Genomic DNA, 15,921 nt, shown 5'->3' with positions numbered 1-15,921 from the left:
TTCTTAAATTGCTCTAGTGCCATGATGGAGTAAGTTGCACCTTCCCTCCCTGCCCCTTTTCCTCATTTGGAATATAGGATAAGGAAGAAGATATCCTAGTCCAGTCCTTTTTCCAGAAGAGAGATGAGTGAAACAGAAGTGTAAAATTTTGCAGGAAGGCAAAGAGGGCATCAAAGCTTAAATGGACTGGAAAAAAACAAAAGTGGAGTAAAAATTCCAAGAGGCTTAAGACAGAACATGCTGTCCTTCCACCTAGAGACTGACTTGTCTTCTCTGTTACACTTAATCACCTATTTTTGTTGATCTAGCAGAATATCCAAACCATTATTTTTTAATTTGTAGCACTAGCAATGAGTCAACATTTGTCTGATATATTATGTTCTGTGTGGGTGGTTTTCAGGTCCTGTTCTCCTGAATCTTCTTCTAGTTTACACTCCAGATAGAATTTGTGATAATACTTCTCCCACAGCATCCACACATACTCAGACTCTTTGGAAAAAAAAAAAAACAACCTGGAAGGTTGTCAGTATTTCTAAATGTATTTGTTTTAATGTGAAGTGAAGGTTAGAAATGACACAGCTTTAGTTAGAGCAGTGATAACATGCTGCTTACCATGTTCCCCAAAAGTCTTCTTTCCATGTGTTGCTTGTTTCCTACTGAGAAAATCTCCTTTTACTGAGAAGAGCTCCTTCTCAGTTTGCCCATGGGATTGCTATTTTATGTTCCAGACCAGGAAACTTTTACTACACAGCTGTTTTATTTTCTATCTTCCTCCTATTAAGTGTCATCTTGAGTACCTGTATACCACTGTGTATGTGTTCATGATAAAAACTAACACATTAAATTTATTAATTCTATCCCTGATTCAGCAAGTACTGCTGCATATATAGAAGCATCTGTTAGCTTTTGTATAAATACATGTACAGAATCAGCATGTACCAAAATTACTGGCTGAGTTGTTAAACTGTTTCAGAGAGCTGCTGCTCTGGTCATCATCTTTTTGGGATGGGAGCATTTTGACTTCCTTGACTGTGTATTGCAATCAGCAGCTGTGATTGAAACGTTTAGACAGTTTCTCCTCCTGTCAGTAACAATGACCATTTTCATTTTTTTAAGCAAAATATTTTTAACTGAAGCAAAAAACAATTGAGAGGAGAGGTGGATTATTTCAGACTACATGCATTGTTACACATTTTTGCAGACTACATTAATTTCTGGCATACTAGATACGTAACTTCTTTACACATAGTTATCAAGTGAGTGCAGAATTCAGATGCCTTCAGACTTCTGGAATCTATCAGATATATTTGTATGGTTCTTTATTTAAAACAAACAAACAGATAGTTTTCATATCCTGAAATAAATTGCCTAGTCCTGTTACTCTGCTGATTCTTGAAAGGAAATCACTGCTTAACCATTTATCATTTTATTGTTTGAATATTTCAACTTTAGACAGATAAAGCCTGAAAGTTTTCAGAAACACTATATAACATCCTTGAAGCCAGTTGTATAATGAATTATCATTTAATTCCATCATATATTTGCCTGGTTTTGTCTTTCTGCCTGCTTATTTCTTTCTTTAGCTTCCTTTTAACCTAAAGCAGTGAATTCATTAAGTTAAATATTATCCAGGATGCATTCTGACTAAACTATAGAAAATGTACCTACTCTTACTCGAATATTATTGGATCATTAAAGTTTCCCTTACAGCACAAGAACTGAAGGTTTTTTAGATTGTTAATTACTTAAAATAATCAATAACTGGATTATCAGCTTTTTTTGTGTTCAATATAGGAGTATAGTTTTTGATATTTCCAGGAGTGGGACTGTTCACATGCCTAAGAAGTTGCAGTGCTGGTTCCCCAATTCCCATTTTGATCAATGCTTGGTGCCAAGCAACGTTTCCAAAGGGAAACTCATATGCATAGCAAAATAGCTCAGTGGTGCAGAACACAACCTTGTTCAATCAACAAAGCTGAAAGCTCATATTCACATCCTGATTATATAGAAAAACAGTGTGTTCTCTTCTCCCACACTCTCCTCCTAAAAATCCATGTTGAAAACTTACAAAACTATAACTAACAATCTGCCTTCTACTATGGTAGAATAGAAAATTCAGTACAAAAACTCCCATTCTGCTTCCAAGCTATACATTAAATTTAGATCTCTTTTTCAGTTTAGGTTGTGACGAGTCAGTGATGATGCTCAGCTTGTTTCATCCTCTCTTCTTCCGTCTTTCAGAACTCTGCATTTAGGAAACTGAAAAACCTAAGGACTGAGCATGAAAAAGAAGTGAATGCAATATGATTTCTAGCAGTTTATATGGTCCAAGTTATGACTAAAATACTTACTAGAAAAACTTTGAATTGTGCATTAAAAAGAAGAGGGGGGAAAGTGCAGTACATTTCTTTGCCCTGGTCTTGAAGAAACACTAAGGTTTGGGATTTAACTGACTGTAATCCACCACTAACTGCAGATGATCCTTTTTCTTTCTTACAACAGTAGTCTAGTTAAAATGCCTGCCATGTGTTGATGATACAGAAATATGCTGTGAGATTAATCCCTTTTGCATTCCAGTGAATGTCCCTTTCTTAAAATGTGTGTTGAATTTATGTGTATAGGAACCAGGGAATCTGACTTTAAAGCACAGTTTTACCACATTTGCAATAGTCATAGTACTTCCAAGCCTTAAACAGGATGATTCAGACTATTTCTTTTTTTCAGCTGTTTTTTGAATTTAGTGAACAGCAATATTAATCCTGTGCTTCCGAGACTGCTGGTGCAGCACTTTGTGCACTTCCTCAGACTTGCTCACAGCAATCCCTCTGATGGAGCCCTGGAATTGTTTTAACAGCAGACTGCAGTGTGACTTAAGATGTCTTTTTGGAAGAGCGTTGTATTTTTTCATCTCTAAACAGTTAGTTTCTAAACTGGGATTCCGTTCCAGTGAAGTGGTCTTTTGGGATCTTTCATACACAGTGGGGAATCCTAAAGGGGACAAACATATTGAGCAGCTGAAAATAAGGTGGAATCTTTCCAAATGAATCCAACAAAAATAAGATGGAAAGCGCCTGCATCCAATTCCTGAAGCAATATTTTCCATGAAAATATGATTTTGTGCTTCCGAATGTGTTTCTCTCCATGCAAAAATTATGAAGCCAGACCTCAGTTTTCACTCATGCAAAGAACTCCTTGAAGACGTAATTCCAGAAATATTTAGGGCTCTGCTTACATAAGTAAGACCTATTTGTATATGGTTTTGTTTTTTATTAAGAAAATTTTTAAAACTTAGGGACCAGAATGTTAATTAAGTTGCCATTTTGCTTTGTTAGTATTTTAATGTTTAATTTCATGAAAAGAAAGCAAAATTGATATTGCAAAATTAATGTTGACTGCAGCACGTTAAAATTTCAGCTTTCATTGATTTTTTTAAGTGCCAAGAGAAAGAAAAATGAGGCTTTTTGTTAATTATTTATTATCTTTGTTGGCCTCATGTAATATGCAAACAAAAGAACAGGTCTTTACCCTGCACAACTTATAAGCTGAACAGTACATGGAGAAAACCAAACAGCTGGGAAGTCCCCAGAGATAAGAAAATGTTAGGAAAGGGCTTGACAGAAATTAATTCATAATTTTAAAATTGTGCTTGTTTGGATTCTGTGGGAGAGTCAGAATGCAAGTTTTTGATGGATTTGACTTGGTTAGCTATTCCACATACAGAATGTAGCAGAACTATAATTTTAAAATAAGAGGATCTGTGGGATGTTCTTCTTCTATGGCAGTTTTCAACAGCGAATATAGGTTGTCTGATAAATAGATCCACCTCAGTAGGTCCAAACCTAAGACCTGTACAGAAGTATGTCCTTTATAGTGTTTGTTCTTGACCCTATTTTATGCTCTTTCATCTTGACCTCTTGGTGTTTTTCTGTTTCCAATCAGGTATCTAAGCGGCTGTACAGTATGGGCTGTTATGAAATCTCTCTGGGAGATACAATTGGTGTGGGGACACCTGGAAGTATGAAAAAAATGCTGGAAGCTGTTATGAAAGAAATTCCTTTGAGTGCTCTTGCTGTTCACTGTCATGACACGTATGGCCAGGCGTTAGCCAATATCCTCACAGCCATGCAGGTGACTTGGTTTTTCCTTTCATAATATACAATAATACTATTCTTATTTTAATTCAGTGTGCAATTTTAAAAAATCCTGCCATTAAAGAAATCATTAGAAGAGCAAAAAGGCATTCACTAAACTTTAGGAAAGTATTCCTCACACATCAAATTGTCTACTGGTATTATTACTGTTGCTTTTACCAGGAAATGTCAAAATTTATATATTAATTACCTTCAATTCCATACAAAATCACTAAGAAACAGTTATGATTATTACATTACATTAGATGAAGGAGGGACATTAAATAATTCTTTTCTGATATCTCAGATTCCAGTTTTCTTAGGAACATCTGTATGTTTGTTTTCTACTAAACTAAAATTACTACTTTGTGGATGTGTCTAAAAGTAAAATGAAATCATGCATAATTACATCTTGATTTCAGATGGATGAGTCTAAAATATTAGTAGTTATGTACATAGAATAGTCTGGATAATTTTATCACTATTCATATGCCTTCATTATTCTTCTTTGTTAATCAGTTATGCCTTCCAAGTAAGATTAGTGACAACTTTATATCCTATTTAATTGGCTTTCAAATCTGTGCCTAAATTATCAGAATTAATTTCCATAAGAGATTCAGAATAGGACACAACGCAGAAAACAGACTGCAAGTTCTAATGTAGTTTTTGTCAAGATACAATCTTGAGAAATATCTTAAAGTGCCTATGCTTTGCTAAGGAGACCTACTTTTACTAAGCGTTACAGAGTCATTAGCTATTTACAAATTGTCGGCCTTTATTTTTCTATTTTATACTTAATGGTGTCTTCGGTTTCCATGCAATTCAGGCAGTCATTTTGAAGGTCAAAGTTTCCTTTGTCTGACTTGTTATTTTGGCAGAGCTCATATTATGTTATTTAGCTAGAATTGTGTTAACAGTGTTAGTGGTATATGGCACAAGAAGGAACAAGGAAGGTTCCAACATGGGAATCTACAGGTATTTGACTAAATAGGAAATGACAAAATCTGGTAAGAAAGGTTCTAACTTTTACTCACAGCATTCGCTCTTCACCCTTACTCACTTTTACTGTTACAAATGTTTGTGTATGTACCATGGGATAAATAAATTACTAATTTCACAGTTAGCTTCAGTTGCAGATGCAATAGCTTAAAGCATGTAAACCCCTGAGCATGGGAGGAGTTGGCCATAAAAATACTTGAAGCATTGTTTTTCAAATCCTTCCTTTAAATAACTGCTGTCATGGTGCCTACTAAACACTGAACAATGGCTATGCTTTGTTAACTCCAGCATTTGTTGTAAGTGCTTCTTGTCTCATGTTTACATCTTGTAATCTTTTTATTTAGTTCTTAAACCAACTGTGTAAGAGCTAAAGGAAAAAAAAATCTCTTAGGTACCTAATGTGCTGTTTAGAATAATTAACATGCAAATTCTAGAGAGCAAAAGACATAAAAAGAAATTCCTGTGCAACCTTCTCATATTTCTGGGAAGGCAAGGGTGCATGAGACCCACCAGAAAACTTCCCTCTGTTGTCAAGGTCTCCTAAAGTACATGTCTAAAGGTGCAGTGGTTTTGGCTCAGCTGAACTTGTCATAGGGTTTGCCAAAAGCCCTGATGAAGCAGGCATTACACAGCCTCTCTGACTGGCTTTGTACAAGCAGCTCCTTGGCTCACGTAGAAGAAGGTCCCCAGGCTTTTGGATCCTCAAACAGATCCTGCACCTCACAGTGTCCTCTTTGTCTCTGGTCAGAAACCCAAGGCAGCTAGCAGGGATTTATAACTCCTAAAGCAATGCTCCTGCTAAAACAGGGACTCCTAAATTGCAGGTTGGCTGTGTGGTGAAGTGCTAAAGCTGGTGAGTCAGAGTGCCCAGGTCACTTCTAGTCCCTGCTATCAGCCTTGCCTGTGCTTTTCTTTCTGCCAAAGATACAGGAATGGCAGAGCACTGGGATAAAACCCCTTGTCTTTAACTCAGCTGCTGTTTCCTGAACCAAACTCTACTCAGACACAATTCCTTTCTCTTCCCCATTTATGGGTCTGCGTGACCGACACAATATTTCAGCAAGAATGAAATGTGTTTGGGGGGTCATAGAAATAATAGGCTATAGTTATTGTTTGAAAACAAATTTAAAGAACATTCAGCAGACAAATTACACTCTTCCTAAGACATTGCTGAACAATCCCAGGCTGAGTACTGTTGCACTGTATATTGTATTTCCTAAGAATTAATGAATGACAGCTGGAAAGCCACAAATCACTCTGCACTAATTCAGGCATTGCTTCGATGGGAGATCTCCTAGGAGTGGAAAGAGTTGCTGGTAATTCAGTAAGTGATTTTTTATACAGATCACATTGTTTCATGCAGGATTATACTACCCAGAATATTTTCTTTCGTTTGGGGCTGATCCAAAGTCATCTAGAACTGACAGGCCGTATCTGTATAAGAAATTAGGAGGGCAGTAGTCTTGCAATTTTAGTATTCAGTTTTATATGTGTTGTTTTAAGAAAAGGATAGGTAGTGAAAGATGGGAGAGAGATTAGCCAACTTTTAAAGCATAAGTAATTTTTTGAATTGCTGAAGCAAATAATACAGCTAGAAAGGAAATTCACTTTATTTTATGAAAAGAATCTATGTAAAAATGTGAGGAACATGAAGTGATGCTTCAAAAGAAACCAGTAAACATTTAAAGTAGAAACATGACTGCCTCTTGATTACATGGCTTAATATAAAGCTACCAGAGTATAGAATTTACTAAAAGAACAATTCAGAAGATGGGAAATGATGTGGAGATCTAGTTAGATTTTATGGTACTTTGAGTAAAATTACATGTGTGCATTAGATAATGTGACAAACACATAATGCAGCAGAAATAGTAAAACATTTATAGGAAAATGTTACAGATCTCCAAGGAAGGGTAAAAAGATGGGTCAGGAAACTTCTTTCTGGAGAGGCCCTGCTAAGGTAGACCTTACCTTATCTAAGATTTGAGTTTCATTGACAGTTGACTTCTGTTTTGTGCACAGAAGTGGAAACGGGTGTGGAAAGTGTTTAATGGAAGTGTTAAAGAACTCTTTTCCTGGAAAACTTGTGTAGTTGCCAGAAATAGATTTGTGTGTCTTTATAACATATATTCAAACAAGAGAAAAGAGTATGCTGAGAGGCAAAGAGGATATTTGTCTGGCTGTGATACCTGAATAAAGGAAACAACCACATGATTGTCCCACAGAATTTTATCAAATACAAATTGCTGTCCTAATTCATTAAAATGAACTGATCTCTACACGGTGAGGATCAAATTCTAACTTAAAAAAACAATTGTAAAACCCTAATGGCTTAGAAAGACCAAGGATTTTTACCACCTTGTGTAATCATGTTCGCCCTAACACAGAGAGATGAATGAGATTTATTGCATGCCAAATGAAACTTCATTTTATGAGTTCTGTCTTTTTCCAGAAAACAGGAATTTTTATATAAAATACCCACTTTAGTACCAAAACCAGAATTTATCAAGCCTTTAATTAAACTTTCAAGGTTCAGACTGCAAAATCCAGATTTGAGGTTTTTATTACAAACATAATATACGTCCTTTTTGAGAGCTTACAATATTTAATAACATTTTATTAATTTCTTTAAGATCCTTGAATTTTAAAGATGAAATAAAAGTAAATCCAAATAAAAATGGCTGGCTGCTGACCTTTTCCCTGCATCACTTAACTAAATTGATTCTAGTCTCTTGGTGTATGCTGGAGACCCTAACTAAACTGCATATTTTTGTGCATCCAGTTTACTTCTGTAGTAAAATCTAGGTTTACTAAAAGGCACTCAGGATTGGCCTGGACATTTTAACTGCCAAAAACAGGAGAGGAATCTGAATGTAGGTGCTGAAGTTAATGGTTTATTAATTTACAAGGATCATTTTTACAGGAATAGAGCTTACAACAGCCAGCAGCATGAAATGGTAGAGCCTAAGTTAAGCAGCTAAAACAACTCCTATGTTTAAAATTCCCTCCTCCATGATTTACATGAAATTCCATGCAAAACATTAGATGAGATGAATTTTCCACCCCAAACCATCTCCTGTATGTAGCTGTCCATCTTATTCTTTTTTTTTTTTTTTTTTTTTTTTCCCAAATACAGGCTTAGGTTTTTATAGTTGTTGAGCTTGCTTGAAGTCACAAACTGTCATGGCCCCCTTCAGGTGCAAGTTAGAGGCCAGCTTGCTGCTGAGATCTCTTGTCCAGGAGCAGCTTGCTGCTAAGGATCCTCAGTGCAGGCTCTCTCTCCATCCTGCCAGGCAGACAGTGACTTTAAACCTGAAGCTTTAGTGCTTGGCCGTTGCCTGAGCTACTCTGCAGCAGCATTGCAATTGCACTTGTGCCATCTGGTACCTCCCTGATTCTCCTTCTCATCCTCACCTGCTGGCTTGACTTACTGGCTTACCCCCAGACCTGGCTGGTCTTGTCTGATCCTGGTTAATGTGTCCAGAGCTCATTCCAATTTTGAATCTCTAACTCAGCTTCATGGCTTTGTTTTTCTGGTGATGTTGCTGCCACTGCCTGCCTGGCTATGGCTCTGGACTCCTTGCTTGCCTCCTTCTATGGAGTTGTCTGTCCTTGCTGCTTTTCAAGACAGTCAAGTGTTTAGAGAAGGGACTGGCAACCAATAACTTGAGCTTTAAGGATGGTTTTTAATGGTAGGTGGTGCTGAGTGAGTGCTGAGAGTTGGCAGGTCTCGTGCTTTGATCTTGGAGCTCAGCTGGAGGCTTTGTCTTGCAGAGGCAAGGTATTCCTACTCAGTTAAATTCAGAAAGCATTTCCTGGTGTCTGGGTGTACACAAAGCCCTAACAGTTCTCCACTTGCAGCTCTGTTGGTAAAAAAACAGACTCAAGAAAGCCTGAGAAATTGGTGTTGGTGTTTGACAGCACTTAAACATCTCTCTCAGGTACCAGATTATGTTTGCTGATATTTTCCTTTTAAGTTTTCAGGTCTGCATTTCTGTGACTGACATGAGAGAATATACCTGTAATGCCCATAGTGATGAATTTCCAAATAAATACATCATATGTAAGAACTAGAAAATTCACTGAACATTTGTATCCTGCAGTCAATTCTTTCACCTTGGATTTGTCTGACATATTATAGTAGGTATCTACAAGGATGAGGGCTCATCCTAGCTTGTCCCAGTGAATGAGTAGTAGTTACAGCTAGAAGCTGAATAGAATAGCTAATTGAATAGAGGAGTGATAAAAGAAAATAATGGTAAAATGGCATGAAAATGTCAAGTACAATTTCAAGTACAGTTTTATGAAACTATGTTGTAAAAAGTTATAAACACAATACCTTTAATTTAGTTTTCATGAGTTTTATGTACTGATCAAGAAAGAAATTTAAAAAAACAATACCTTATCATTCTTCATTTGTAAGCAACATTGTCTGTTTATTTCCCTGAAAAGCACAGTCATCCACAGCTATAGTGCAGTACATGGAATTGACACTTCTGTTTTAAGGCAGAGAAGATAGGTAGGTAACTGTGAAAAAGTGTGAATCCCAGCATGTACTTGTTGTGCTAGGAATTCCTCCTATAATAGTGAATATGCAATTTTTAGCTGAGGAAGCTGCCAGCCAGATTTGTCTGTTGCTACACACATCAAAAAATCTGGTTTTGGGGAGTTCTGTAGTGACTGACAGAATGAGCTTGTATTGACCTGCCAAAATTCTTGCTTCAATAGTGCATTAAATGATACTAGCATTTTGGGGTTTTTTTTTCAGCAGTGTGCTGGGGCACTCGCTACCTGGCAATTAAATTCTTTATATCTGAACTAAATTTTGACAGAGCAAAAAATAATCATGACAGTTCAGTTAAAATTTCAACGCTGGCTTACAGGCTGTTTTACTAAGCTAATAGGGAGATACTGTATGGAATTAAGGAGGTATAGGAGACAGGAACCATAACATACATCTTGGGTTGTCCTTTCCTAATTTAACATGTCACTGTACTCATGGCTTTTTCTTACTTTTTCTTATTTTATTTGTAAAACAGAAGTAAGGCTTATCTCTTTCACTTTGTGAAGTGCTAGGAAAAATACAGAGGAAGATCATCAGACAAGTACAGATAGTTTTTGTGAAGAATTAAAACATACTTAGTTTTTGAAAGAAATTAAAATTTAAAAACAGAATAGATTTCAACTTTTCTCTAGAATGTACTTTTTAGATTTAAAAAGCTAAAGTATATGAATGAGCAAATGATCAAAATACTTATGTGCCTAATCAAATTATCTGAACCCTGTAACCTTCCACTTCTTTTGTCCTGCACAACCTGGCCCTCTGAAGACATTATGAAACAGAATGTGAGCATAGGAGACACTTGCCATATAGAAGAATGCACATATTTGGAGATATTGAAAAAAATTTAATATGCTTGCATTCCTACTTTGAGGAAAGCATGGAGATGGCAAGGCTTCAGCAGACCTCACAAGTTTGCTTTCTTCTGCTGTTTACAAATATATGCCAGGAAACTGCAGAAGACTTCACAGAGATCTCCAGAAACTAATTTTAAGGTTCAGATAGGGAAACATGACCAAAAAATTCAGCTTGACTGAGGGTAGCTGTACAGAATTCAGGAAGGGCTGGTCATGCTTCAGTATTTTGCTGGAATTCTTTGAGGCAATCACTGCCAAAGAAGACAAAGAATGTACAGTGGCCATCACATGCTTTGATTTTTTAGAAAGAAATCTGCAGTTTTCTGCAGTGGAAGTTCATATTAAGGTGTGGAGGCATGCAATAAGTGGAAAGTTGGCTAAAGGGCAGGAAACAAATGGAATTATGAAACAGAACTTCTTTAAGCTGGAAAGCACCCATCAGCAGAGTTGTGGATATATTGGCTTGTGCATCCTAGGTTTTCCTGCTTAAATGAATAATTTGCAATACTGTAATGCTCATGTTAAGGGTAATTGTTCTAACTTGTAGAAATTAATTTTTTTTCAAATTTTAGATTTGAATTGTGAGAAGCAGGATAGCTAGCCCAATTTGTAAGTGGAAATCTGTGTAATATTCTAAAACATGCAAAATAAAATGTTTGAGATCAAACATAAGATAATGGGAATACACAAAATTTTAGGTAAAGCAAGAGACTTCACTGTGAGATGCCTGTTTATTTAAGGGTATTCCCAGATTTCTACTTTTGGATTTTTCTAAGAATTAAAATATCCAGGGCACTCACTGGGTATTTTCTGGGTTTGAAAATGTAAACAGTATGTTTGAATTGTTAGCAAACTAGGCAAAGTGTTGTCAGTAAAATAAAACTCCTTAGAAAACATCAATTTGCCTTTTTGTTTCTGTTTCCTTTTATTCCCCCTTCCCTGTGGAAATGACATAGCACTTAGCTAAAGCTAGCAATTAAAAAAGCAGATGTTGGAGACAAAGTACATGATATTGGGAAGGCATGTAAGTAGAGTTGTTTGAGATTGAAAGCTGACAAGACAGGTGAATAATACTCTATTTGAAAGCAAATAAGTTGGGGGGGAAATGGCAGGTGAATTATGCAAAAGTAGCAGGCTGAAGAAAATATTCATTTTCTTCCTCTGCAGAAAACTAAAGAGAGGGTGTCTACTTTAAGAAAGTAGGAAAAAACCTTGTATTCAATCAAATGATATTGCTACTGTGAGCAGTCAGCTAGTTACTATTGTAAATGAAAAAACATACTGCACAAATGGATAAATCAGACCTACATATGGGAAGAAAATGAAAACATAGGCATTCATGCTCAAAATCTGGCAGATGTTTTCCAGTATTTTGTCTTTTTTTTCTTTTTTTTGTACTGGTTTTATGTTTTTGCCTTTAATAACAGCAAAATAAGGAATTAAAGAAATGAACAGGCAGCATCAGTCCTGCTCTTTTCTCAGATCAGCACAAAAGAATTAAAGAATTAGCAGCCCTAGTTTTACTCTTCTCTTAGATCAGTACAAAAGAATTAGTGACTGCCTTTTTGTTGCTTTCTGCTGCTTTTTGCAGAATGTGCAGTGTGCAATTTCTGAGGAACTGTAAGTTTTGGACCCCTATCCTTATGCTTCAGAAAAAGTTGATAGTCTGAGAGGCAACAAATAAATTAATCCTTACTATGATTATAACTGTCACAGTATAATTGGGGAAAAACCTAAATGGTAGACTTTGTTTCAAGGTTCTTATTGTTTGAATATTTTAAGATAGGAAGAGGAATATATTTGTTATTGTGTATTGAAATAGCAGTGAGAGTTCCTGAGTTAGATTTGTTTACATGCATATACCAATAGGTAGCCTATTGGTTTTGTGGGTTTTGTTTTTTATTTGAAATAAAACTTAGCTTACTATAAAAGATTACTGAATAATAGAAATACACATTGTTTAGCTGCTTGTAATATGCTGTAATATTGGACTTCAGAAGCTTTCAGACCTAGTTACTGAACCAACAAACCTCAAGTCTAAGTCTGTTTCAGGATACTAAGAGAAGAGAGCCTTCATCAGATATAGATTATTCTCATTTTCAAATTACTCACTAGGGCTGACTTGCAACAGTAGACATGACTTTCCTTTGGCTTACAGTCAAACCTCAGCTCTCTTCTAATGTGTTTTTAAACATTTGATTTTTACATGCAAATGTATGCATCTTTCTTTATATCCCTGCAAATTCATACATATCACTCTATGTCTAAATGGAATATTAACAGAAAATTATTGCAGCAACTATACAAATAAAATTTGAAGTGGTTTTAGTTTTCTGTCTTAAAAGCAAAGATAATTTCTATATAAATAGTATTGAAGCTGTGTATTTATGAAAAAATTATTTTGGCCCAAATACTCTTTTTCTGTGCTTGTATCCTCCTTGTACATTTCTTTTTCTTGGAATGCTGTTTTATTGTATCCTGCCTAGTCATGTCTTAAGTGCTTTAATTTCTGAGATCTCCATCCTGTAAATGTCATTCATTTACACATTTCATTCTGCAGTATCAGCGGTACATTCCAATTTAAGCCTCATGATCATTTTCATTAAATCTAGAACCATTAAAGCCATACTGATTTAGTTGATCAGTACCTAAAATACATTTCTAATATTGCTTTCATTACTGTGCATCTTTGTCCTCTTGTGAATGCACTTTTTTCTATGCAAAAGTAAGCAGATTCAGAGAATTTACTTCAAATGATTCTCTGGTCTTCATCAGATTCTGTTCTGCTGCATCTTTAGTTGTCCTATGTTGCAGTATAGTCTGAAAAAGGGAAAGGAACTAGTAATTATAAGATACTAGTATAAGATTATAAGAAGCTTGCAAGTAGAGCTTGCAAACAAGGCTCACACAAAATTGCATGGAATATAATTTAGGTACAAAATTAGCAGATTACAGTTGCTTTTTAGGGTAATACTCCACACAGCCTGTCAGTGTCTAAGTCCCCTTCACTTTGCTGCCCTTTGTAATTCCTTTTTTCCATTCTTGGCCTCTTTGAGTGCTTAAACAGAGTAAATATCCTGCTGGCAGCTCCCTGGCAAGAGGAAAGAATGATGTGAGCAGATACCGTGCTCCTGCATTCACCTAACCCGAATGTTTTCCCTGGTACTTAGGTTAATTTTTTTCTCTCTTTCACTGTTTTCCTAGTCATTGTTTGATAGGTTTAAGTCCACATAGCCAGAGCAACAGTCTCTTTACAGAGCCCCTTTTATCATCCCAGCAGCGTCTTGTTTAACTTGACTATTTAAATGGCTAAAAGTCAGCATCATCCAGTTCTGAAGTGGATTGGGCAGCAATCCAGCTCTTTTTGTTAGAGACAGACATTCATTTTTTTGGACTAGAAACAAATTACTTCCAAATGCTGGAAATGTAATAAGGCTTAAAAAAAAAAAAAAAAAGGGGGTTTCAGGTGTTTATAGAACAAATTAGTATAAAATAGTTTTCAAAATGCTAAGCCACATTTAAAATAAATATTTAGTACTTTTAGAAGCTGTGAAAATACAGCACTACAAACCTGAAATCACTGATCCTTAGCATGCATAAGAAGTATGGTGAGGGCACACTGGTGTCACATTCCCCATGCATATTTCTGTTGTGCCTTGGATTGCATGCATAAAAGGTAGTATTTTGGGGTAGTAGTTTTTGCATGATTTATAGGTACTGGCTGTGCTTTTAATGAGATGACTGCCTATAGCAATCAGAAATTGAACTGATAACTATTTTACAACAGTCTTTGATTCAATTCCTAAAAATGAAAGCTTTGATTATCTAGATGACTGGAAAATAAAGAATTTTCATTGGTCTGAAGATCGTTTCTTGTGCCTTATTCATCATCACATAAGCACTGTCTCATCCACAGAAAGACAAGCTTGTCCTCTGCAATTATTACTTGTCCCTTTTAGTTTTATGGCATCTTGCTTGTCTCTCCCACACCTTCCAACTTCCACAACAAATGAAATGGGATTTCCACAAATACAAACCTACACAACTGGCTCATCTCAGAACCCATCCTTGCAGGCCCATCCCATTTTCCCTTCTCAGCACCCCTGCCACAACCTGCATTTCTTCCTCAGTTGCCATCTCGTCAGCTGCCATGGTAATTTGAGAGGTTTGAGGTTGTTTGTCTCCATAGGGTTTGCATTCCTGCAGTTGCTGTGTCACTCCTTTAGAGGGTTGCCATGCTCAGCACATCCTGGCCTCTCTGGCTCTGTGGCCAATTGCTATGTAAACCTTGCATGCCAAAAACCAAAAATCCAGACTGACAGCTATGGATGGTCCCTAAAGGGTGCTAGTTGTCAGACTGTGCCAGGAATTGCTTGGTGGAATTGTCTGCCCTAGGGCAAAGCTGTGCCAAGGACTATGCAAGAGTTACCCACAGTGGACAGTTGAATTCTAGTCCTGATGCCATTGAGGGTTTTGGTCATATACATGGCCACAAAAGAGCACAACTGCCTGTGCAATAGCCACACAAAAGAGATGTTTTTGCTGTCATTCCCAGTAGCATTTGTGGCATTCCACAAATGGCATTCCATAGTGACATCTGAGGATGTCTCTGCAGATGAGATTTCAGAGGTTTTGGTCAGCTCTGAGTGTGCTGTTGATGTCTCTGGGGATTTCAGCTTATATGCTGGATGCTAAAAAGGTATGTGGAGCACTGACAGAAATAAAATGCAATACTTCAACATAATTTAAAAAATAATTGTGAAAGAAAATTTTCAAAAGTTTGGTCAAGATACAATTAAGTACCTTTAAAACTTTTTTTTCAGAATTTAATTCCTCATTTAATTTGCATTCTTTTTTGAAAATAAATTATTTCTATAAGTGTTGCTTGACTTTTTAGAAGTTCTCCCTATAATCATATGGAACTTAAATCTGTACACATCTAGAAGATAAATGGCTTTTAGACATGTTTATTTTTCTACTTGGTGGGAATTATTCCCTCTCCCTTTTTACCCAAAAGCAGTTTTTCTTAAAGTTTAATAGCAACTGTAAAAAAAGACAGAATCACTACAATGCTTCCCTCTTAGAAATGATTGTTTTCATGACCTTTCATTATTTGTGAGTGTGGGCATTCTAGTTTTTGCTGGAAAAAGAGGACATTGCATGGAACCTGAATTTTGAGACCTAAGCAAGGGTCAGAGGAGTTTGCCATCTCTGGAATAGAATTGGGGAATGACAAATCCCAGGGTCTCAAGCAGGGAAGTGTTGTGTTTACAGGATGATGCTTCCTTCCTTTTTGGGCAGCTCTACAGACAGCTGTGCTGGCGGGGTGGAACTAAACCTCTGGCCATTCTTTAATATTTACAGCTCCTCAGAA

At 36.4% G+C, this 15,921-nt stretch overlaps 1 protein-coding gene across 2 annotated transcripts in view; it reads left to right on the top strand.

Annotated features, from left to right (window-relative positions):
• HMGCLL1 (3-hydroxymethyl-3-methylglutaryl-CoA lyase L1) overlaps positions 1–15,921 on the top strand; it is a 74,343-nt gene that overhangs the window by 42,585 nt on the left and 15,837 nt on the right. For both annotated transcript variants that reach the window (XM_058801612.1, XM_058801613.1), the window contains exon 7: positions 3,940–4,128. In XM_058801612.1, coding sequence (XP_058657595.1) covers positions 3,940–4,128 — 189 coding nt within the window. The remainder of the gene's footprint in view (positions 1–3,939; positions 4,129–15,921) is intronic.

This window comes from Ammospiza caudacuta, chromosome 3 (assembly GCF_027887145.1).
Source record: "Ammospiza caudacuta isolate bAmmCau1 chromosome 3, bAmmCau1.pri, whole genome shotgun sequence".
Lineage (NCBI taxonomy): Eukaryota > Metazoa > Chordata > Aves > Passeriformes > Passerellidae > Ammospiza > Ammospiza caudacuta.
The sequence above is the reverse complement of the archived record's forward strand: the minus strand, read 5'-3'. Positions and strand labels throughout refer to the sequence as shown.